At 37.8% G+C, this 23,305-nt stretch overlaps 3 protein-coding genes across 4 annotated transcripts in view; 2 read left to right on the plus strand and 1 right to left on the minus strand.

The window, feature by feature from the left end:
* palmdb (palmdelphin b) overlaps nucleotides 1-7,611 on the plus strand; it is a 196,376-nt gene extending 188,765 nt beyond the window's left edge. Inside the window, exon 8 of the mRNA XM_079360791.1 lies at nucleotides 7,598-7,611. The gene's annotated coding sequence lies outside the window, so the exon portion shown is untranslated. The remainder of the gene's footprint in view (nucleotides 1-7,597) is intronic.
* steap2 (STEAP family member 2, metalloreductase) lies at nucleotides 1-8,053 on the minus strand. 2 transcript variants are annotated; one of them, XM_079360794.1, is made up of 7 exons: nucleotides 7,962-8,053; nucleotides 6,811-6,922; nucleotides 4,401-4,842; nucleotides 4,033-4,199; nucleotides 2,069-2,596; nucleotides 949-1,113; nucleotides 1-620 (listed from the first exon to the last, which is right to left on the minus strand). In XM_079360794.1, exons 3-7 carry the CDS (start codon nucleotides 4,825-4,827, stop codon nucleotides 327-329), a joined length of 1,581 nt encoding a protein of 526 aa, XP_079216920.1. In that variant the 5' UTR covers nucleotides 4,828-4,842; nucleotides 6,811-6,922; nucleotides 7,962-8,053; the 3' UTR covers nucleotides 1-326. The 2 variants fall into 2 exon arrangements, with proteins under 2 accessions (XP_079216920.1, XP_079216921.1); XM_079360795.1 differs by lacking the exon at nucleotides 6,811-6,922 and having other exon boundaries at nucleotides 4,401-4,713; nucleotides 7,962-8,021.
* alg14 (ALG14 UDP-N-acetylglucosaminyltransferase subunit) lies at nucleotides 7,963-22,851 on the plus strand. The gene is made up of 4 exons (XM_079360802.1): nucleotides 7,963-8,142; nucleotides 8,625-8,773; nucleotides 10,587-10,709; nucleotides 22,387-22,851. The coding sequence occupies exons 1-4, from the start codon at nucleotides 7,998-8,000 to the stop codon at nucleotides 22,615-22,617; spliced, it is 648 nt and encodes a 215-aa protein (XP_079216928.1). The 5' UTR covers nucleotides 7,963-7,997; the 3' UTR covers nucleotides 22,618-22,851.
* Nucleotides 22,852-23,305: the final 454 nt, after the last annotated feature.

Below are 23,305 nucleotides of genomic sequence, written 5' to 3' on the forward strand. Positions count from 1 at the left end.
TAGTAAAATACACTTCACTTTAAAAGAATGACCACAAGTACTATGTCAATGTTATGTCTTCAAGAACAAATTATGTACAAGTACTTTTACATAGTAACAACATACTGAAGTAATGGCAATATACTGGCAAGAAAAGCACATTTGGATTCATAATTTGACAGAGAAATTTCATTACACCAGTATTCAAACAAGTGTTTATAATTCACAGGTCAGGAAAAAACAGTCCACAGTAACAAAAGGAAAATTATGTTTACTTGCTACCCAACAAACTATGGCAGTATACATGGAATCCCAAGACTGGAGCAGACAGCTTTGTGCTTCAAAAATTACATGATGGTCACCCTTTCAGGGGAAATCTGGGCAGCTGAGCCCACTGGTTCAAGGCGCTTGCACCGATCATGACTGCTGTCCAGGCCTCTGCGGATCTGGTGGAGCTTGCGGGCAACACAAGGTAGCAGCATCAGCACCTTTCCAAGTATGACACACACTGGCAGGGCAAGTGCCACCACAAAGCAGGGGGGCAGGTAGAAACGGTAGGCCTCCTCCTCAAAAGCTCGCTTCCAACCAAACAGCAGGCCATGGAAAGTTGCAATAAGTAGGGCTATATAGCCAAGAGTAGACTGGAGCAAAGACAAGAAGGCTCATGATGAAACATTGAATTACAACTCCTTAGGTCGTATAGCAAATGGAGAATCTAGTCAGTCTAGAAATGAATTTAGGTACACTGTGTGTGCTTGAAGTGTACCTAAATTTAGATTGTTATATTATAATAATTCCACGATTAAACGCATATCCGTTGCAGTATAGTAACCAACATTGGTTTCTTAAATGTCCATGCATAATTAATAAAAGAGTGATTCTTATAACCCCAAAAATACCTGAAAATCACTTTATGAATTTGAAAATTCTATCGATATTTAGACCATGGCAATCCTTGCTTTACATTACCTGTATGAAGCTAAACTCCCTCCAGTTAAGCGCGCTGTTGACAGAGGGAATAGAGGTGATAGCCAGAAGTGACAGGAGCCCAAGACTCATTATCCCAAAGGAAACGTACATTTCTACCCTCCACACCTCCTCCTCATTCCAAGAATTTTCCAAATTAGCATGAACCTGCCAATAAGAGGAAACTCAGATTAAATTCATTTTTTCAATGAAATGTATAAATCCTTAAGGGAAATTATTGAGAGACATGCTTCTCTCACACATAAACCAAAAGATGAAAACAAGTTTGTAACAAAGTTCAGCCGCTTAGTCCCTAACACCTCGTTGCCCATTGTAATGTGTGTAGTTTTTTAGGAGAATGATTTCCCAAATATTTGCTACTATAATGTGATTAAAAGCACATCAGGAAAAATCCTCAAGTTAGCACAGAAATTAAAATAATAATGTCCCAAAAACTAAATGTGTGATACTTCAAGGGTCTGTAACAATAAAAAACTTTAAAACTCATATATCATGTCAGTATACTGTATTTTATTCTTGAGTAAAAATATAAAAAGAAAACTAGCGCATATCAGCACAAATATTTTCTAGTACTTCATGGAAAAGTTCAGAATTCACCACCCAAGAAAATGTAATTCTGTACAATAATTATTATTTTGCGTATTTAAGGAACTTAAGAGTTTTCAATTACATTCATAAAATTATTTTCTATACATATGCTTTAAAAGTAGTGAAAATTATTCCATCTTTTTTATTACATTACAGTGATTTGGGTTTTTTTGCCACGAGCTTGAGGAAGGGAGTTTTAGTCTTCACGTTAAACAATATCGGTAGAACAGGTTTATATAGGTAGAAATTGTTATTGTCAACTGAGTTACAATCCCTTGTGCCATTTCTCCTGAATCAGATATATTGACAAGTTTACATCCTAACTTTAAAGATAAACTGTTGTGTAAACAAACTAAGCCTGGACCTTAGCTAAAACAATTGTATCAACCAGGGATTTTTGAAGGTGTTTTCAATGGACTATCCCCCTTTAGCCAGTCTTACTTGGAAAGTTAGACTTGAGTCAAATGTATAATCAATATGTAAATGTAATGTTAGAGCTCTACATCCCACTGACCTGCTGGTAGGCAGTATTTAGCAGCAAGTACCTCTCAGATCTCCTCATGGGCAGACAGACACTGTAGAGAACATGGACAGCAGCAAGGAAGAAGCTAAGGAGGCCCAGCTGTTTTCGGCATTGCAGCCATCCTTCTAGCCAGTGTGGAAAATGCCTGTACTTTGTACCATAGTAAAGCTGGTGGGCAGCTGCCAGCTGGCCTGCCAGGTACACAAGGGCCAAGAGAGTAATGGCCACCGTGGGAAGTGTTCGGTTCACCATCTCTATGGGGATCTTATAGAAGTCACTCTGCTTGTATTTCACATAAGGATGGATGATATCCCGTACAAAAGAGTAGGCAAAAAAGAAAATAGATAGGGCCACAGCAGACAAGACAGGGCCCTTCCAGCTCGGAAACAACTGTATCGGCATGGCCTCAATGTCCCTCGAAGAAGACAGGGTGCCCATATCAACCGGCTGGAAGTAGAGCTGGCGTGCTAGTTCCATAATTTGTTGTCTAGCCTTCAATGAGTTACTGCAGATAAAAACCTACACAGTGGCAGAATTAGAGAAATGTCAAGGGTTAGAGGTGCAGACAATTTGAAGGATGGAACACAGATGGGACAATGGGATTTCAAATATACAGCAAAGTCCTGTCAAAGAACTTTAATCTCAAAAAACTATTCAAACACACTATGTGACATGATCTTAAATAATATGAACACAGTACCTAACCAGAACAAATGTGTGTTGATCCAAAATTATATATGCATTTTTGTTTAATTTTAGGAATCTGTAGATGTATCCAACATCACAACCGAAAGACATCTGACTGAAGGGGGGATTATTTCAGGATTTATCCATCCAGCCAGGAGTAATATTGTTGTGAGGTTTTTTTTATAGATTTTGATTTGCTCTAGATTCAAAAGCTCATAGGACCATTTTTAATAGTTTCTGCTTAAATTAAGGCAGAACTAATTCGTCTAGAGAGCTAGCAAGGCCATTATGTGGACTGCAATAGCTTTCTGTATGAGAAAACACAAATAATGGCACATGATATATACATTTGATATCCTTCAGTCCTGTCAAAATCAAGTCTTAAGGACTATGTCACTTACTAATCTCTAGAATCGAACTTGGTGTAAATAATCATGTTTGACCTAACATATGATTTGAATGATGAAATTTGCTCAGTTGCTAATATGGAAGTATAGCGTTCCTAAAAAGACCTAAGGAACTCCAGATACATGAAAATAAGTGCTTGTAAATGGATGAACCCCTGCCTCTGCCGTCAGATGCAAAGATTGACTAGTTTTTGTCAAGCAAGCAACTAATGACTACCATTGACCTTTTCCCAGTGTATGAAATGACAAATTTTAATCTGGTATTCACAGAGAGATGTAACTATCTGTGGGTTTTTAGCAGCCTTTAAAAAGAGCGTTCTATCTTACTTCAATCCCTGACGTAGAAGTTGGTGGACACTCAGAGAGAGATCAGGTAAGGCATTAACATCGTATAAGAAAATCTAAGAAGAGCATTTCAATGTTATAAATGAGCAGGTAAAAGACCTTACTCATTGTTTTATTATCTAAAAAGACCCAACTTTAAGCCATTACTAAGCAAGGTTACAGTGTCAAAAAATAAAAACTTCCTTTACAGAGGCCGAAATCTTGGGCAAAACCAGATTTATGATTAGCAACCATCTGCCAAAACTGTGCTTGAAAAATGGGAGAGATGAAGATGCCTGTACACAGTTTTAGTAGTAGGGGTGCCAGTTAAGCTCAGTCTGTAGAGTAGCATGCACCCCACCGCAGATTACAGTCTAGTTGATCCTGACCTCAGCCCCATTTAAAAAATGTCTACCCTAAACTCTCCTCCCCACCTTTTCTTCTAATTTCAGCTATTTTAGGCCACACAAGATAAAAAATATATATACACAGTACACACTGTACATACACACACACTTACATACATATTTCCCTTGCCTGTGTGTTAGCATCTTTGAGGTAGCTCTGCTGCATAGCCCAAGCTGAAATGACATTGAAGCCTTTGACCACAATGGAGTCTGGCAATAATGAAGCCAGGTATTCAGCGTTGGACTCTGGAAACTGATTCAATCTCCTGTTGTTACTCACATCGACAAGAATCTTGCCTGCAGATCAAAAAGGCAAGTAGAGATTACGTCAGTAGTTACATTCTTTTAACTGAACTTCAGCACATCGAAGTGTAAACATTTGTAACACACACACACATGCTCACACATACACAAACATATCGTAATATAAATGTATATCAAATTATTTATGCTTTACTTAATGTACTTGTTTTATGGTGCATGTGTGTGGTTAATTACCCTCTAGTAAATGCTTGATGTCCCAGAGGACAGAGTAGTGCTCACGGCGGATTGCCAGGAACACAATGTTTGCTTTTCCCACAGCATCTTCATGGTGAGTCACATCCACCACATGGGGAAATGACTGTGCTGCTACTTTCGGATGGCGACTGCCCACCACAACATGGAAGCCACAATGCAGTAGACGCTTGGTCAGACACTTGGAGAAGTCACCTGAGCCAAAGATTGCCACTGTAGGCTTTACTGGCTGGACAGATAGACAGGTTCCTCTATCTCCTATTCCATTCTTCATGCTGTTGGACAGGAAACAGGCCTGGAGGGGCTTGGAGGAAGAGCCCGTAAGGAACACAGGGCTCCTGCTGCTGTCCATCATAAAGATGTTGTCCATCCTTTCACCCTGTCCTTTATTTTCCCAGGTGTTCAGCATCCAGGATCTCAGAGTCTAAGGAATGATATTGGGACAGTATCAAAGCTACAAATATAACTGCTGGAAAATCACGCAATATTCCTATGACCACAGCAACTATGACTATTCATCAGCACAAGCCTTTTGCTGGACAACAGCTGCACTTTCATAAATACTACCATTTTAATTTCCTTTCAGTATGAAGGGTAATATAGGGGCTTAAAGGAGAAATTGTGCTTCATTAGTCAAGAGTAAGAGGGGAAAGAATGTCAGTCTGGCAGGTGGCAGGTATCCCTCATGTGACATATAGACAGCAACAGTGTTTACAGGCATTAAAAATAACAAAAGAGAAATAACCAATCTGTTGGCGGATGATCTTGTTTGATTTTTATGGTTACATCCTGTTGACTGGAAAGTGAGAAAGCCAAATTGTTTTGACAAGGATAGCTGGCTTAAAGATTACTTGGAGCTTGTATCTATGGAGCAAGCAGCATCTCTTCTCCAGGATCCGGGCAGCGACAAAGAACATTTCCTGTGCCTTATCCTGTCTGATCTTAAGAAAAAGATTTAAAATTAAATTGTGCGGCTGAATGTCAGTGTTTCACGTATTGGAGCATTATTTGTGTGAGCATGAAACTTAGAATAGGCACCCCACCCCTTTCCCTCCCCCTCCATGTCTGTGTTCGGGATGTCCTGTTGAGTGGCGGCTGAAGGTTCTGACGCCGGACGCGCTCGGTCGGGCCCTCAGTGCCTTCCCCACAGGATGGGACCATCACCATTGTTTGTTTTTTTTTGGGGGGGGGTGTTTTCTCCTGTGTTTTGTTTTTGTTTTGGTCTTGTTGCGAGTGTTTCTGTCTTTGTGTGTTTTGTCCTGCGTTGTTGAGATTTTTATGTTCTGTGGTTTTTGAAAAACTAAATAAAATATATGTATAAATAAAAAAATAAAAATAAAAAAGGTTATATTCAAAGCAACAGTATTAACTCTTAAGAAGTGAGTATACTAAAATGTTTTTTTTTTTTTTTTAAGTGACCAGTCCAGTGGAGGAAAAACGTCCTCTGTTATAAACAGTGAGATGTAAGACTACTCTTGTGTGTTTAGTCAGTACATAATAGCCAATAAGAGACAAAGTAGGGAGGGTCATCCCTTTACCACCCTAAACATTTCAATAGTAACTGAATCTTGTCAAATCACCCTGCACTACACCATTGCTTTGAACTCTAAACAAGGTAAAAACTCCTCACGAGAGCTATAAATTTCATGATTGGTTAAGTGTATAAGAATTGACTTAATTTATGCTTGATAGGTTATTATTACTGCTTTACAGATGGACTACTAAATGGAGAGCTATAAGAACAGGTATTAAATTGCCAAATTGGCCGGTTCTTTTTTAGTTAATCTGACATCCTTCTTAATATTGCATTCCTTGTGCTATAGCCCATATGGACTAAAAATATTCTTTTTTTAAGCAACCTTTTGCAATTAACTGCAATCGTGAACAACTGTGAGCATATGTTTTTTTGTAATATTAATAGACAAAGAGTAATGTCTTTTACCTGCTTTTTGTAAAATGTCTTGAGATAACACTTGTGAATTTATAACACTTGTTATTAAAGGACGCAATACAAATAACGATTGTTTGATTGATTTTATAGATTTTAAAAAATGACTAATGACTGTGTTATATATCTGCATCACCTGCGTCTGCAGCATGCAGTTCGGTAAAGGCCAATTATACGGAACGCATCCACCAACAAACCTAGGTCTTCTAATGACCTTTTGTCTGCAGAGACAGTGATCTTGTGAAGGACGCGGCCGTGTGCGCGTAAAGACAGCCTACGTTCACCTGTAGCGCTGTTGAACGCATCTGTTCTGGCATGTACAGCAAAACATCCATGACACAGCCAAGCTGATGTCAACACGCAAACAGCTTTATCGATTCACAGATGAACGGCAAGAGGGAGTCTACTCCCAATGTACGAGTGTGAATGTAGCATTTTACCGACCTGTCACAGATATGCTGTTATTTGTGTGGAGACGTAGACCATCAGCTAGCTGCCCATCGTAATCCTGAGGCTGCTCACAACACGCCGTCTGAGCACATGCTGCGTTTAACTTCTTTGGGGAAGATCGGAAAAAACAGCTTTCATCAGAAAATGTTGCTGAAGTTAAATCAATCAAATTTCAATAGTCCATTTTCTTTTCATTATGATAAAGGCATTTGGTTAAATTGTCACTATCAAACAACCCTTTTGCAAATTATATAAATCTGAACACTAATCGTTTGGATTAATTTGAAATTTACTTGTTGATTGTTACAAAAACAAGGAATAAATAAAAACCTTAGTTTAAGCCAAATAATGAGATTAAAAACAACACAAACTGAAACAGCAACATATTACAAAGAAATGAAAGCCCCTATGAGGAACTTTTGGTTTACATGTGTCATTCTCTTTACTTATCTTGTCCTCTTCATTATCTTCAACCAATTAAACCAGTGTTTCTCATATATGCATCTAGCATGCATGGTGCACTGCTGCTGAAATACGACCATTTAAAAAAATTGATTTGAAATAAATTATTAATTTTCTTTGTTGAAATAATGACTTCTATTGTCTTTCTCAATTGGAGCCAGGTTTTGACAATAGGACTGTTTTCGGTTGATTATTTTGTCCAATAAAATGTTTATTACTTTAATGGCAAAAATGTTTTTAAAAAATGCATGCAACTAAAACATTGTTCCACTTCACCACGTCTGCCACAACTCCAACCACAGGGAAACACTGCAATCAGTATTTGTACAGCACCAATTCATATCAGATGTTATCTTGAGATGCTTTACAAAAAGCAGATCAAAAACCTTATTCATTGTTATGTTGTTTCAAAAGAAAAATGGGGAGAAAGGATAAGATGCAGGAAGAATTTCTGTATTGCATAAACCATGAACGGATCGCAGATGAGGTGAAGTTAAACGTTGTCCCAGTAGTCTTTCTTCATTTGTGTTGGGAATGCAACATTCCTTACTAAAATGGTTTTAAGATGCAAACGAGTTCGTAAACAGCCTATGTGTGATGAGGGTGTTTGAACGCAGCTCAAGAAGCAAAGCTACCAGAAGGGATTTAAAAAAAAAACAACAAGAAAACGGGCAAAGCGTCACCATCAAGTTTGATCCTACGGAGCCCCCGTAGTCGTCATGTCCTTCCTGGTAGGAGTTACGCTTGCTGTTTCACTAATAACTTTACTAATTATTATAAGGTTATATGTTGTTGTGAAGAATGGAGAAAGCTGTCGCCCTGGAGCCAGAGGTGCAGTCCCGATTCTCGTTGTTGCTGGATCTGGTAAGGTGGCTTACATAGCCTTTTTGTGTGGCAGTATCTCTATAATGGTGCTTAACGGGGTCACAACTTCGGTCTAAAGTTTTCAGTCGCCTACATTTAAAACAACCTATACAGTACGAATTGCTAGACAATTTGTTATTACTGTGTACAATAGCGATCAAGTCTAAAGTTGATCAATCCCTCTAGCAACTGTTTTAGCATTTATGCTAACAATGTGTAGCAGTTTGCATTATAGGCTACTGTTAAAATGTGTTGGTAAGAATGGGACTTGAATGGTTTAATCATAACATATATTTTAACAACGAAACGTCATGTCGCATCATCTTTAAGAAACAATGATTCTGCCCGATTGAAGTCATGGGAAATGACCGGTGTATGTTTGCTCTGTGTATTAAATCAAGAAGACATAATATTGACAGCATGTCCTATTCTTCTTATCGTGTGTTATTGTGTAGTTTACCATGTGTTTCTGTGTCTTTTAGGTGGCCACACTACAGAAATCCTGCGGCTAATGGAGAGCCTGTCTACAGCGTATACACCTCGGCACTATGTTATTGCAGATACTGACAGGATGAGCGAGGAGAAAATTTACACATTTGAAAGATCCAAACAACATTCAAAAGAGTCAGAGGTAAACAAGAAAAACACCAAGGCACTCAAAGCGTTTCGACATCAAGCCTTATCAGGAAGTCAAACAGTAGTTGGGAAGTGCAAAGCAAAATGACAAAATGCCAAACACTTTTAAAAAATGTAAAAACGTTTTTACATTTTTACAAGAAAATTACAAAACCAAATCATGTTTACTAATGACAAAACACATTTATTTTTATAAAGTGAAGTGCTTCACACTTTGTAATTTTGCTTTTCACTTCCCAGCTGTATATAAAGATATTGTGAGAGAAACAAGCACAAGATTCATAGAAATAAGCCCCAAAGAAATGACTTTAAACACATTTACCTATGTGTAAGAGAGAGACCATTTGATCAAAGTAGGAATAATTACATTTTTCCTGTAAGAAAAAGTTTTGACACCACTGCCTTTATTGAATAATAACAATTATTAAATAAAGTCTTGACAACTTGAATAATGATGTAATTGATAAACTTAAAACTTCAAAGGAAAATTGATTATGATGCCAATTCTTCTAACATTAGAATTAAATGTAATTGTATAACATGTTAAATGATGTTATATATATACATACTATAGACATCATATATATCATATGTCATCATATATATTATTATCATCTCACTGTTTATAACAGGATGTATGTATGTATATATATATATATATATATATACACATACATACATCCTCTGTATGTATGTATATATATATATATATATATATATATATATATATACACACACATGCATACATCCTCTGTTATAAACAGTGAGATGTAAGACTACTCTTGCATAGGCGTGCGTGTGTGTGTGTGTGGGGTTAGTTTACATTTTACAGTTCTGATGGCATATAGATGTGTTCTGATATTTTGTTCTGTGGGTGTCTTTTGTGGCAGTGCGCCCTGAGACTTAAGAGTTACATCTTGGGAGAATCTTCATTCGTCTGACATAAATTCTTCTTAGCATCGTAAATGCCTTTGTGGACCATTACATTAATCTAATTTAAAACTACCTGCAAGAGGGGTTTAGTTTACTTTCCAACAGGTTGTCGAGGTAAGGTGTGATAGTTATTTTCAAGTATTTAAAACATGCAGCAGTCCAGTATAACTGACAAAAGTTACACATGTTTTCTGTCGGTGTGGCAATCATTTAATTTATTCAAATGCATCTTATATCCAGAATATCAGTCAAACTGTTCTATTTTACTGAAATATGGCCTGGCTATTAGCTAAGGCTAAGGCATATGGATAGAAATCTCACTGGTCTCTCTGTCAGCCCTCTTTTCCAGGTTCCAGTTACTTGTTTAGAACTAACAGTTATATAAAGTACATTTATGTTAGTGAAAGATTTTTTTGTATACTTATATTCTATACTTGTCTAAATAATCAGTGGAGCTGTAAATGTGTTTTGGACAGAATCATTTTTTTGTTTGGTTTTGCCTTAGTTTTCCATGACGGTTTTATGACTAGTTAGCTTTGTGATCTTTTTAAAAGTCCATGTTGATTTATGGTTCTAACGCAAATCCATTATCATTTAAATAATGAAAGCAATACAGTGGCCGATCCTAACCAATACTGTGAGTCATTTAAAAAATTCAACCAACAAAACTATTTGGTTAGGTTAGAATGTATTTTTCAAGACTAGCTCGAGATGGAGGTATAAATTTAACCAAATATTTCAAAATATTTTTTTTTTTGTAATTTGGGCTAACTGGAGCTTTTGCTGTATTGTAGAAGCATAGTTAAAAAGTGTGGGTAGGGTATAAAAAACGGCAAAGTTTTTTGTGCCTCTATTGACTTGTGCCCTTTTTCCAGTTCACCATCTTTCGGATACCACGGAGCCGGGAGGTGCATCAGTCTTGGGGTTCCTCTGTTATCAGCACTCTTAACGCCCTAAGGTGTTCCTTCCCACTAGTTTTCAGACTCAGACCTGACATGGTAAGTTGACCCAGTTAATAGTTGTTTTTACAAAAACCCATTCTACTTCATTCTCTTGTAAAAATGTGCATAAGCAGGACATGATTATTGAGTGGAGCAGGTTATTTAATTTGCAATGGATGGTTAGAGAATGTATTGTATAGTTGTTTTAAGATGAAGATTTCATACCTTTTAACATACAGGGTGTGCTGCAGTGAATGTATTAATGTTCACGTATTTAAAAATCTGATGTCTTTTTAAATGTCATAAGAAGCTTCCTCCACATAATTTGCCTGAAATACTTGCATATGTTTCTTCTTGCTCCACTCTTTGGCTGTTTGTAACTTGTGCCTTGTAAAGGTATATAGTATCCTTTAAAAACAGGGCCTCCCAACAAGGTTGTAACAACTAACAGATGATCGCGTACAGGTGGGGCTCAATGGCTTTAGAACTGTTAGCTGCAGATTGGAGTTAGAAAAAGCTACAACAGAGACTATGGTAGTGATGGCTGCTACAGCCATGGCTGTGACGGTGAAGCTGCTTGCACTCGCAGCTCTGCCAGCTCACTGCAATTTCTTCAGGAATTGCCTATTTTAGTTAATTATTGAACATCTGTGACATAAAAGACTAATTTAAGACTTAATTGTCAGAATAGGTCTTTGTCTAAAATGCACTATTTATGTTGACATTTTTTTGTATGTAACCTGTGAAACAGAATTTATTGAATGTCTTGGTAAACCTGCAATAATGATATACAATAGAGTTCATTGTACATTGAAATGGACCAAGAAAAGTTGTGCAAAAGTTGAATCACTTTATAGAAGATGAATAGCTTAATTTTAAAACCGCAGAGACAAAGGATGTAATGTTAACTCGGTTCTCATGGTTCCTGGAAAAACTGAAAAATACTTGACCAATTTTCCAGTCATTGATGATAACGCATAGAAAATGAGAGAAAAACCAAAATGTCCTGGGAAATCTTTTGCTATCCTAAAAAAATATGCAAACATTCTCCTAATTTTCAACCAAAGTTCTCAAAAACAGAGTACATTTTATGTTTATGTTAAGGATAATTTAAAATAGTGATGATAGTTTAAGGACTCGCATCAGTAGCACCTGCAGGATGGATTGACATTAAGGTTACCATACAACTGTAGTGGCCGAAACTTAAAATAATATAAGAATATTATGTTTCAAATATAAAAATGTGACTCCAGCTGGCTGCTCACTGCAGTTTATATTAGCTGTAATACCATGCCTTCTTTGTAAATAAGAATTTTCTCTCACAACCTGCCTGGTTAAATAACGGTCAAATAAAAAACTATAGAATAACTTTTTTCTAATCTTCTTTTAAACACTTAAGTAATGTTAAATCGATGATTGATTGAGCATGTTTGGTCACAATGTGACCAATGTGTTCCTGTCATACCAGCTAAATTGGTTGCTGAAAATGTCCTGGAAAATAGTCTCTTCAGTAGAGTAGTAACCCTTTGTAAACCTTTTACCAGCTGTCAGGTATAATAACAAGACCCATTTAGAGGAAGTGGCTTGTGTTGGGCAGCTGTGCAAATCAGCTTTCAATGAAGACAAACACCTCAATGATAGTGGGTGTGTGCGTGTGGTTGGAGATATCCCTCTGGACTCAGTCTATCAGATTAGATGATCTTCATTAAAGTTGCTATATAACTATCAAAAATACTGCATTTGTAGTAACACTGCATGGCTGTCAGATGAGCTGCCTAATGATTTATATATTGCTCCAAGTTACATTTATATGCAAATTTTTAAATTTAAATAGTTTTTAATTTTTTACAAACTACTATCTCATCACAGTCTTCCCCTGCACAGACAGAGGCCGCCTTCCACACACTTCTATCCGTCCTAGGAGCTCTCACAGGCAGATAAACTCATCACACACACCTGCTCTCAGGCAGTGCCTGCCGAGACTGTCGTTTGTAGGATGGAGAATGAGACACTCTGGGTACTTCTTACTTCCCTTAATTGCATCGCGTGTCCTCCAAATTGCCTCCTAACTTAGTCTTAGTCCCTCCCACCAGAGATGCACGGAGAGATGCAAGAAAACAAAGCAGAGGAGAGAGTAACAAGGATATCAGTTTTAAGAGACATGAGATGTACTTTCCTCGACAGCATCACGTGAAGCGATTGTCAGCTGATCACCTCCAGCTGTTAGTCAGCTTTAACAGCTGATTATATCCTAACAAATACACACTGTCTTACTTCTAATTATATACACACATTTACAGTGTTCAGTCTCGATTCAGTAGGTCCTTCCCTTTTTAACTTTTAGTACAGCTGATCCGTGATCCATACGACCCACATGTGAACATGTGATCTGGTCAAATGGTCGGCTTTTCTCCGTTCACTCTCACCATGTCTGCAGCTAACATAGCGATAGCAACGTCCTCTCACAGTCTCTGTAGTCTCAGTCTGTGAGCGCACTGAATGCACACACAGGAGGAGCAGTCAGAGATACACACATCTAATAATGAGCAGGCTGATTAAATAGTGTCCAATGTTGGTAAAGCTAAATCAAGAGAGAACTTGTTTAGTGGAATGATAATTTATTATTCTCCGATGGATTTTAGCTTTTAGTCTGTAATGTTAATGCGGGGGGGGGGGGGGGGGGTCAGAGAGCAGGGGGCTCTGGGAACTACCTGTTTAATAAATTAAGGCAAACAAATATATATTTTAAATTTCTCAATTTCCTGATCTGATAAAATGATTGGTTTTATGACTTCAGTCTGTGATTGATTCAACAGAACATAATACCTTCTCAATTAAATGGTGGTTGGCTGTATCAAGCAGGTGTTTCCATGGTAGCTGCAAAGACTACAAGCAGGTTTGTAGGGACGACCCGAGGCGAGTTAAACCTTAATGAAGCAAAAGTTTGATTTATTTGATCACTCAATTAATCAACCGGGATATTCGATAGAATACTCGATTACGATAGCTGCAGCTCTACTGTCATCATCGTCAGACAATCAAACAGTCTGAGGGATCATGAACAGAAAATGAAGGAAGGCCTTCACTCTCATGTATTGATTTTATAGAAGTTATGGAGATTCATATTTGGTTGTTAATCATCACGTTAATGACAAACAGGACAAACAGTGATGAGACTAATAATAGTGTCATATTCATCACACAAGAAATAATGGAAACAAAAAGAGGAAATCAATTTAGAGACAAAAATCTAACCTTGAACAAGACTACACTTTAAGCTACTGTCCCCTCCCACAAATCAACTATGATCATAACATCATCACAAAAACAGTAGAAACAAGAATAGATACCATCATTCCAATGATAATTCACCCCGACCTAACAGGTTTTATGAATAACAGACACACTTCAGATAACATCCGCAGGCTTTTCGATCTAATCAACATATCAACAAAAACAGAACAATGAAATAATCCAGACGTTCAGCGACACAACAACCCCATCTTTCCATCATGGCCTCCAAAAGGAATCACTCACCTCCATTACCTATTTACTATATAAAAAATGCAAGCTGCAAGTCGTGTAAACACACAGTAGGAATTTCACATGGACACACTCTGTCATGCACACAACACTGTACTGCTGGCTGCAATGTTTCACATTACCACCGTCTATCCCCAATGCTACCTCTGTTACTACCTCAGAGAGAATAACTTTACCCCATCATCCCACCTCTGTACACATTGCAGACAGGGCGTAATACAACGGTAACCCCAAATTTCCACATACTCTGTGAGACAAACTAGCTCTGTCAGCCAGAAACCCCCCTCCCCATTCCCCCGCTGGTCTACTCAAACTTCTCTAGGACAAATCGGGCATAAGCATGGTTACCTCTTGTACATAACGTCATAATATGACACATGAATGGCATTGCATAATTATGAAGCATACTAAGTATACAGACAGGCGGATTTGAAAATTAAAAAAAACCCAAATGGGATGAGCAGTCAAGTTTGCATCCGCACATGGGAGAACAAGACTGTAACTTTACTGACTTTGTGGCTTATTCTGAGTAATTTTAATCAGAAACGTGCATTTTATGCTGTAAAAAAACTTTTTTGCATGTGTGTATGTGACTTCCTGTGTTGGCTTTGGCTCATTGGTAGAGTTGCCGTTTTTTAACCGGAAGATTGGCAATACACTTGAACCCAAATTGCTCCCGCTGCTTTGTTGGCGGTGTAGGAATGGGATTAGTTACTTCTGATTAGATTATTAAGAGGTGGACATTTTCACAGTAAATTTCTGGAAAGTTTCAATGGAAAGTTAAAAATCGGAAATTTTCGATGGGAATTATGGGAATTAACTGAAAATTGAGGGTAATTTAATCAAACTTTATTGTAACCAAGCATACATTTTTTACATTTAGTTTTGTCCTATGCACACATCCACACAAAATGATACAATTAGAGAAATATTTTAAAAGATTTACTTTTAATTGTTGAAATATATTACCTCATAATATCAGTAAATCTTACTTCCCTTTATGTAGTCCATGGGCTAAAATATGTGGCTTCAATAGTCTTGTGCTCTGCGCTCAAAGTGTGGTCCAGGGTTTTAGAACTCGTCTGTGCATGTGATGGAGGAATAGCATATACAGGTAAAAGCCAGTGAATTAGAATATTTTGAAAAACTTGATTTATTTCAGTAATTGCATTCAAAAGGTGTAACTTGTACATTATATTTATTCATTGCACACAGACTGATGCATTCAAATGTTTATTTCATTTAATTTTGATGATTTGAAGTGGCAACAAATGAAAATCCAAAATTCCGTGTGTCACAAAATTAGAATATTGTGTTAGGGTTACATTTTGAAGATACCTGGTGCCACAAACTAATCAGCTGATTAACTCAAAACACCTGCAAAGGGCTTTAAATGGTCTCTCAGTCCAGTTCTGAAGCCTACACAAACATGGGGAAGACTTCAGATTTGACAGCTGTCCAAAAGGCGACCATCGACACATTGCACAAGGAGGGAAAGACACAAAAGGTTATTGCTGAAGAGGCTGGCTGTTCTCAGAGCTCTGTGTCCAAACACATTAATGGAGAGGCAAAGGGAAGGAAAAACCGTGGTCAGAAAAAGTGTACAAGCAATAGGGATCACCGCGCCCTGGTCAAGATTGTGAGAAAAAACCCATTCAAAAATGTGGGGGAGATTCACAAGGAGTGGACAGCTGCTGGAGTCAGTGCTTCAAGATCCACCACCAAGAGACGCTTGAAAGACATGGGTTTCAACTGCCGCATACCTCGTGTCAAGCCACTGTTGACCAAGAAACAGCGCGAAAAGCGTCTCACCTGGGCTAAGGAAAAAAAGAGCTGGACTGCTGCTGAGTGGTCCAAAGTCATGTTTTCTGACGAAAGCAAATTTTGCATTTCCTTTGGAAATCGAGGTCCCAGAGTCTGGAGGAGGACAGGAGAGGCACAGGATCCACGTTGCCTGAAGTCTAGTGTAAAGTTTCCACCATCAGTGATGGTTTGGGGTGCCATGTCATCTGCTGGTGTCGGTCCACTCTGTTTCCTGAGATCCAGGGTCAACGCAGCCGTATACCAGCAAGTTTTAGAGCACTTCATGCTTCCTGCTGCTGACCTGCTCTATGGAGATGGAGATTTCAAGTTCCAACAGGACTTGGCGCCTGCACACACCGCAAAATCTACCCGTGCCTGGTTTACGGACCATGGTATTTCTGTTCTAAATTGGCCAGCCAAATCCCCTGACCTTAGCCCCATAGAAAATCTGTGGGGTATTGTGAAAAGGAAGATGCAGAATGCCAGACCCAAAAACGCAGAAGAGTTGAAGGCCACTATCAGAGCAACCTGGGCTCTCATAACACCTGAGCAGTGCCAGAAACTCATGGACTCCATGCCACGCCGCATTAACACAGTAATTGAGGCAAAAGGAGCTCCAACCAAGTATTGAGTATTGTACATGCTCACATTTTTCATTTTCATACTTTTCAGTTGGCCAACATTTCTAAAAATCCCTTTTTTGTATCAGCCTTAAGTAATATTCTAATTTTGTGACACGCGGAATTTTGGATTTTCATTTGTTGCCACTTCAAATCATCAAAATTAAATGAAATAAACATTTGAATGCATCAGTCTGTGTGCAATGAATAAATATAATGTACAAGTTACACCTTTTGAATGCAATTACTGAAATAAATCAAGTTTTTCAAAATATTCTAATTCACTGGCTTTTACCTGTATATTCAAATGTACTTGCATGAAGTCTGGTTGTTTTAATCAAGATCATTCTAAAATACATTTCCCAACTCTATTTAAGTTCCTTGTTAAGGGCTAACATTCAATTTTATTCCTTTTTATTCCCGTTAATTCTCATAGAAACTTTGAAAAATACCAGAATTTTGTAACCCTACATCTTGCCACATCAGTGTGTTAATAGGTAGGTGTGACATGCAGTGTAAAAGCTCTTAAAGTAGTCAGAAGACTAGAAAAGTGCCATATAAACTGAAGTCCTTCTACCATTTACTCGAAGAACTGCAGGATTTTACACTTGCGCATTGGCTTCATTTTTCAAGCCCAGAAGATGATGCTTGCACATACAGATTGTCCTATATACCAATAGTATGCTGTTGCTTATGCAATATGTACAAGTAGAAATTATGACAGAAATGTGTTACTGTTGATGATCGGTATATGTTTTGGCAAAATTATATATAAAATAATAAAAACACAACAATCAAAAAGTTTCATCATGTAAATGCATTACATATATTCCTTAAAGCCATCTTTTGTTACTCCCAAAGACCAATCAATAGTTTTAAACTGAAAGTGATTAAATATGCTTAGATTATTTTCTTCATTATTTCCAATTGCTATTATACATTAAAGAAATGTTGTGCAAATATATTTCAATCAATCAATCAATCTTTATTTACATAGCGTCAATTCATAACAGGCGTTATCTCGACACACTTTACAAAAGCAGGTAAAGGACCTTACTGTTTGTCTGTTAACATTAACAAAAGAGCAGGTAACAAGACCATGCTCATTGTTATGTTTACAAAAAGCAGGTAAAGGACCTTACTTATGGCTATATTACAAGAGCCCAGCTTAATCCGTCATAGCGTGGCAAGAAAAAACTTCCTTTTAACAGGCAGAAATCTTCAGCAGACCCGGGCTCATGACGGAACAGCCATCTGCTAAACTGTGCTGGGCTTGAAAATGGGATGGGGGAGATGGGACAAGATGCAGAAAGAAGAATAGGATGGGATAGGTTGGGGGGGTTGTTTGGGCAGGCCATCCTCACCAACAGTCCCATGGAACCTAAGAGAGCTTAAGGAACCTAAGAGAGCTCAAAAGGAGAGGTTAGAATATAAAGGTAGTGACAAGCAGTAATAAGATATGAAAGCTGGGAGAGAAAGAGGGAGAGAGAGATAAGAGATCCTGGTGCCAGTTCCCCCGGTAGTCTAGGCCTATAGCAGCATAACTATGAGCTGGTCCTAAGCCAGCCCTAACTATAAGATTTATCAAAAAGAAAAGTTTTAAGTCTATTCTTAAAAGTACCTAATGTGTCTGCCTCCCGGACCCCGACTGGTAGACGATTCCAAAGGAGCGGTGCCTGATAACTAAAGGCTCTACCTCCCATAGTACTTTTAGAGACTATAGGCACCACAAGCAGGCCTGCATTCTGGGAACGTAATGTTCTTGTCGGATAGTACGGTACAATTAACTCTTTAAGATACGATGGTGCCTGACCGTTTAGAGCTTTGTAGGTGAGCAGAAGGATTTTAAATTCTATTCTAGATTTTATAGGGAGCCAATGGAGAGAAGCCAATACAGGAGTAATGTGGTCCCTTTTCCTAGTTCTAGTCAGAACACGAGCTGCAGCGTTTTGGACGAGTTGAAGGGTCTTTAGAGATTTACCAAAGCACCCTGCTAAAATAGAATTACAATAATCCAACCTGGAGGTAACAAATGCATGAACTAATTTTTCAGCATCATTTTGTGACAGGATCTGTCTGATCTTAGAGATATTACGAAGGTGAAAATAAGCTGTCCTTGAAATTTGTTTAATGTAGGAATCAAAGGACATATCCTGATCAAACAGAACTCCTAGGTTCCTAACAGTGGTACTAGAGGCTACGCTAATACTACTAAGGGCCGTCATATCGGCAGAGAAAGTCTCTCTAAGGTTCTTAGGTCCAATCACTATAACTTCAGTCTTGTCTGAGTTGAGCAGTAAGAAGTTTCTGGTCATCCAGGTCCTAATGTCCTTGAGGCAGGCTTCTAGTTTACGAAGCTGGTTGGTGTCTTCTGGCTTCATTGCTATGTAGAGCTGAGTATCGTCTGCATAGCAATGAAAGTTCATGGAGTGTTTTCCCATAATACTACCTAGAGGAAGCATATATAATGTAAATAGAATCGGACCAAGCACTGATCCTTGAGGCACTCCATAGCTAACTTTGGTGTACATAGAGGACTCATCATGAACATACACAAACTGAGATCTGTCTGATAAATAGGATCTAAACCAACTTAAAGCAGTCCCTGTAACTCCAAGCAATTGTTCTATTCTCTGTAACAGAATCTGATGGTCAATTGTGTCAAAAGCAGCACTAAGATCTAACAGGACAAGCACAGATAGAAGTCCCCTGTCTGAGGCTAACAGAAGATCATTTGTTACTCTAACTAGTGCAGTCTCAGTGCTATGGTACGCTCTAAATCCCGACTGGAACTCCTCAAACAGGCTGTTGTTGTGGAGAAAATCACACAACTGATTAGCTACCACTTTCTCTAAGATCTTGGAGATAAAAGGAAAGTTAGATATAGGTCTATAGTTAGCTAGAGTTCCTGAATCAAGAGTAGGCTTTTTAAGGAGCGGTTTAATTACAGCTACTTTAAATGACTGGGGTACATAACCTGCTGCTAAAGATAAATTGATCATATCTAGTATGGAGCTGCTAACTAGAGGAAAGACTTCCTTAAACAACTTGGAGGGATTGGATCTAAAAGACAAGTTGACGGTTTAGACGCAGAAATAATCGAATTTAGTTCTGCGAGGTTAATTGGAAAAAAACAGTCGAGGTTAGTATCAGAATTTGGAACCGTTTCTGCCGAATCGAAAATATAGGAGGAATCTGTACTAAGTAAAGGTAGTAAGTTGCTAATTTTGTCTCTAATGTTTAGAATTTTATCATTAAAAAAGCTCATGAAATCATTACTGCTAAGGGCTAAAGGAACAGATGGCTCAAATGAACTATGACTCTCTGTCAGCCTGGCTACAGTGCTGAAGAGGTATCTAGGGTTGTTTTTATTTTCTTCAATAAGAGACGAGTAATAGGCAGTGCGGGCCTGCCGTAGAGCTTTCATATATCTGTCATGACTATCTTGCCAACTTAAACGAGATTCTATCGTTTTGGTGGAGCGCCAAATTCTTTCACATTTACGTGACGTTAGTTTTAGAGTACGGGTTTCTAAATTGTACCATGGAGCTGATCTCTGTCGTTTGATTGGCTTCTGTTTTAGGGGGGCGATTGAATCCAGAGTAACTCTAAGTGAATCCACCGCACTATCTACAAACTGATCTAGCTGAGAGGAACTAAAGTGAAAATAGGAGTTTTCAACTAGGTTAGAGGATGGAACTGAAACAAAGGCAGCTGAAATAGCTTCCTTAAATTTAGCTACAGCATTATCATTTAAATTTCTAGAGAGCACTTTTTTATTAAGAGGAGTTAAGGTTGGTAAAAAGAAATCAAAAGTTATTAGGAAATGGTCTGATATCAGAGAATTTTCCAGAAAAACCGACAAACTATTAATTTCAATACCATAGGCTAAAACAAGATCCAGGGTGTGGTTAAATCGATGAGTAGATTACACCCTGGGTGAAGCCAATAGAGTCCAATAGAGACATGAAAGCCGTGCTAAGACTGTCATTAACAACATCCACATGGATATTGAAATCACCTACAACAATTATTCTATCACTGCTAAGAACTATGTGTGAAATTCTGCAAATTCAGAAAGAAATTCTGAATATGGGCCAGGAGGGCGGTAAACTATAACAATTAGAACTGGCTGAAAAGTTCTAGGGACTGGATGTGAAAGACTGAGTGCAAGACTTTCAAAAGAGGTATGATTCAGTTTGTATTTAAGTTTGACTATTTTTTTTAAATCTCTTGATGTATTTATTTAATCCAACCAACAAACTTTTTAATCTAAATATCATTCTTTGAATTTCCGATTTAAATATGGTTAATTACTTTTGGCTTGAGAGAGGCAATTGTATTTTAATTAGGTTGCTCTGAGTGCCATGGTTGTTGAAACATAATGTTTCGTTATCAAATGTAATCATAAATGACAGAAACAGTGGAACTATTTCTTCAGTGTAAAGTAGAAAATGACATTGGATCCGACGGCGTTAACAGTTAATGGTGAGTTTTCTTCTCTTCAGATGAGAGCTGGCAGAGCTGATTCTAGACCAGTCATCTGTCATTCTGTTTGTCTGTCCTGTAGTACCCTCTGGGTCTGATTGGTGGTGGTAGTTTGAAACTAAGGCAGGACTTGTGTGCCAGTGTAGTCATGGAAGGAATGTTCCGGTATGGCCTATGACTTGCCTATATGCCTTTGGTTATGTTGGGCCATGTATAGATTCTTTAATCCTTTTCACAGCGACAGCGATTGGTTAAAATTTGTCCTCAGCCTTTTACTTCATTTCGTCCTCCTCTCTCTCCTTCCAACATTTTCTATCTCTCAACAGCTGTCTTATCCAATAAAGGCAAAAAGGCCCCAAAAATGTGTTTACTTTGGAAAATATCAGTTTAAAGCAGGGTATTATGAACAACTTAAGATGCATTGTAGTAATCCACTAACTGTTAAATATGCAGCCACTTAGTCACAAAACTATGTTCTGTCTGTTGTTAAGCTGTAGATATCATAGAACTGTTCTACTTCGTAAACGTATAGTGCTGGGCAATGCAGTTTCCAGAGCATTCTTGTGAGAATGTAAGAGTGTTGCTGTCTGTATTGTGGAGTGTATGATGACTTCTCCAGCAGTTCTGTCTGGTTTTCTATAAACCCAATCCCCTTCAACTCGTTGAGACTTTGAGCTCTTACGCTGTTTTCGTCACTCCTTGAATCTTCAGATCTTGGATTTCTTTTCTCCGAGTGTTCTGTAACTGGTCAACTCATTGCTGTTTAGCTTAAGAACTACAACATCACTCTCAAATCATCAATGGCTTCCTATGAACCCTTATAAAAGACTGGACATGAGCTTTGCAGTCAAGCAAAACAGAGACCTATCTATCTATCTATCTATCTATCTATCTATCTATCTATCTATCTATCTATCTCTCTATCTCTCTATCTCTCTATCTCTATCTCTATCTCTATCTCTATCTCTCGCTCTCGCTCTCGCTCTCTAAATATCATATGTTTTGGCAATTTATTTACATGTTCATGTCAATAAAGCTCATTGAAATAAAATTGAAATGAAAAATCTAAACTAGTTTGGAAAAGAAATCAGTGTATTATCTGCCTTTGTACTACATATAAAACGGGTGTTTCTCTCAGGAAGGCCAGTGCTTTGGATTTTGTTTTTCCACCATTTTCATCAACAGTGCCTGAATGCTGCTCTCTAATAGGCTTCAGAAAAACTAGTTTGTGTCACTTCTTGGAAATGTGCTCATCCCCTTGTTTAATTGTGTTGTTTCAGGTGCTCTGTAATGGCCCAGGGACCTGTGTTCCTCTGTGTGCAGCTGGACTCCTGCTAGGAATTCTGGGAATGAAGAAAGTCCTGATCGTTTATGTTGAAAGCATTTGCCGAGTGCAGACACTGTCTCTCACAGGGAAGGTCATTTACCCTATATCAGACTATTTCTTTGTGCAGTGGCCCTCCTTGAGGAACATATACCCCAAATCTATTTTCCTTGGAAGAATAGTATGAAAACACATGGGCAGTACTAGCAAATGGAGAATTAAATTGCAATGATTTTGGTAAAGCTCAGAAATGAATTATGTATTTTTTTTGTTTAATAATGTTTCTAATACTCCCATTTGGCATTCAGTAGATGTGACATTTTGTACAGCATGCAGTATTTAAAATTGAATTATAATTGATATTTCATGGGGAAAATATGTATAACAAAATAAATCAGATTATCTTTAAAAAGGAAACAACTTTGAAATGTGTTTGCCTGAGTCCTTTTAATTAGTAAATGATACTTTTGGATAGTTATTCAAATCTGTCCAACTTTGTGGTCCTTACTCTTAAAGTACTCAGGATAAGTTTTTGAGCTTTTTAGGCCTTGTTTTAGGTTCCACCATTCGGGCAAATATCCCACCTACAAACTGACGATCAGTTTAGTGTATGTGTTTATCTAATGTGCTTTAATATTCCTCTTGGAGCAATTGTTGGTAAATGAAGAATAATGGAAATGTGTGTACCATACCAGTAAAATGTTTTGACACCTGATTGAAATGCACGTTATTTTCTTAAAGACATTTTAATCTAAAAGATTATGCTTAAATATTTCACGTGTTTCTTTCATAAATAGAAATGGCAAAGTTTGTGCCAATGTATGTATACATTTATTTCAAAACAAAAAGTGAAATGCAATGTTTAATTTGTATTT

The sequence above is a fragment of the Symphodus melops genome (assembly GCF_947650265.1).
Source record: "Symphodus melops genome assembly, chromosome: 14".
Taxonomy (NCBI): domain Eukaryota; kingdom Metazoa; phylum Chordata; class Actinopteri; order Labriformes; family Labridae; genus Symphodus; species Symphodus melops.

What these genes read in the sequence shown, in the direction of transcription:
- steap2 (XM_079360794.1), bottom strand. Translation starts at nt 4,827, where the DNA reads ATGCTGAACACCTGGGAAAATAAAGGACAGGGTGAAAGGATGGACAAC. An exon ending in TAAATACTGCCTACCAGCAG is followed by an intron (nt 1,114 to 2,068) that starts GTCAGTGGGATG and finishes TCTTATTGGCAG; the next exon opens with GTTCATGCTAATTTGGAAAA. An exon ending in GGGAGTTTAGCTTCATACAG is followed by an intron (nt 621 to 948) that starts GTAATGTAAAGC and finishes TCTTTGCTCCAG; the next exon opens with TCTACTCTTGGCTATATAGC.
- alg14 (XM_079360802.1), top strand. Translation starts at nt 7,998, where the DNA reads ATGTCCTTCCTGGTAGGAGTTACGCTTGCTGTTTCACTAATAACTTTA. An exon ending in TCTCGTTGTTGCTGGATCTG is followed by an intron (nt 8,143 to 8,624) that starts GTAAGGTGGCTT and finishes TGTGTCTTTTAG; the next exon opens with GTGGCCACACTACAGAAATC. An exon ending in AACATTCAAAAGAGTCAGAG is followed by an intron (nt 8,774 to 10,586) that starts GTAAACAAGAAA and finishes CCCTTTTTCCAG; the next exon opens with TTCACCATCTTTCGGATACC.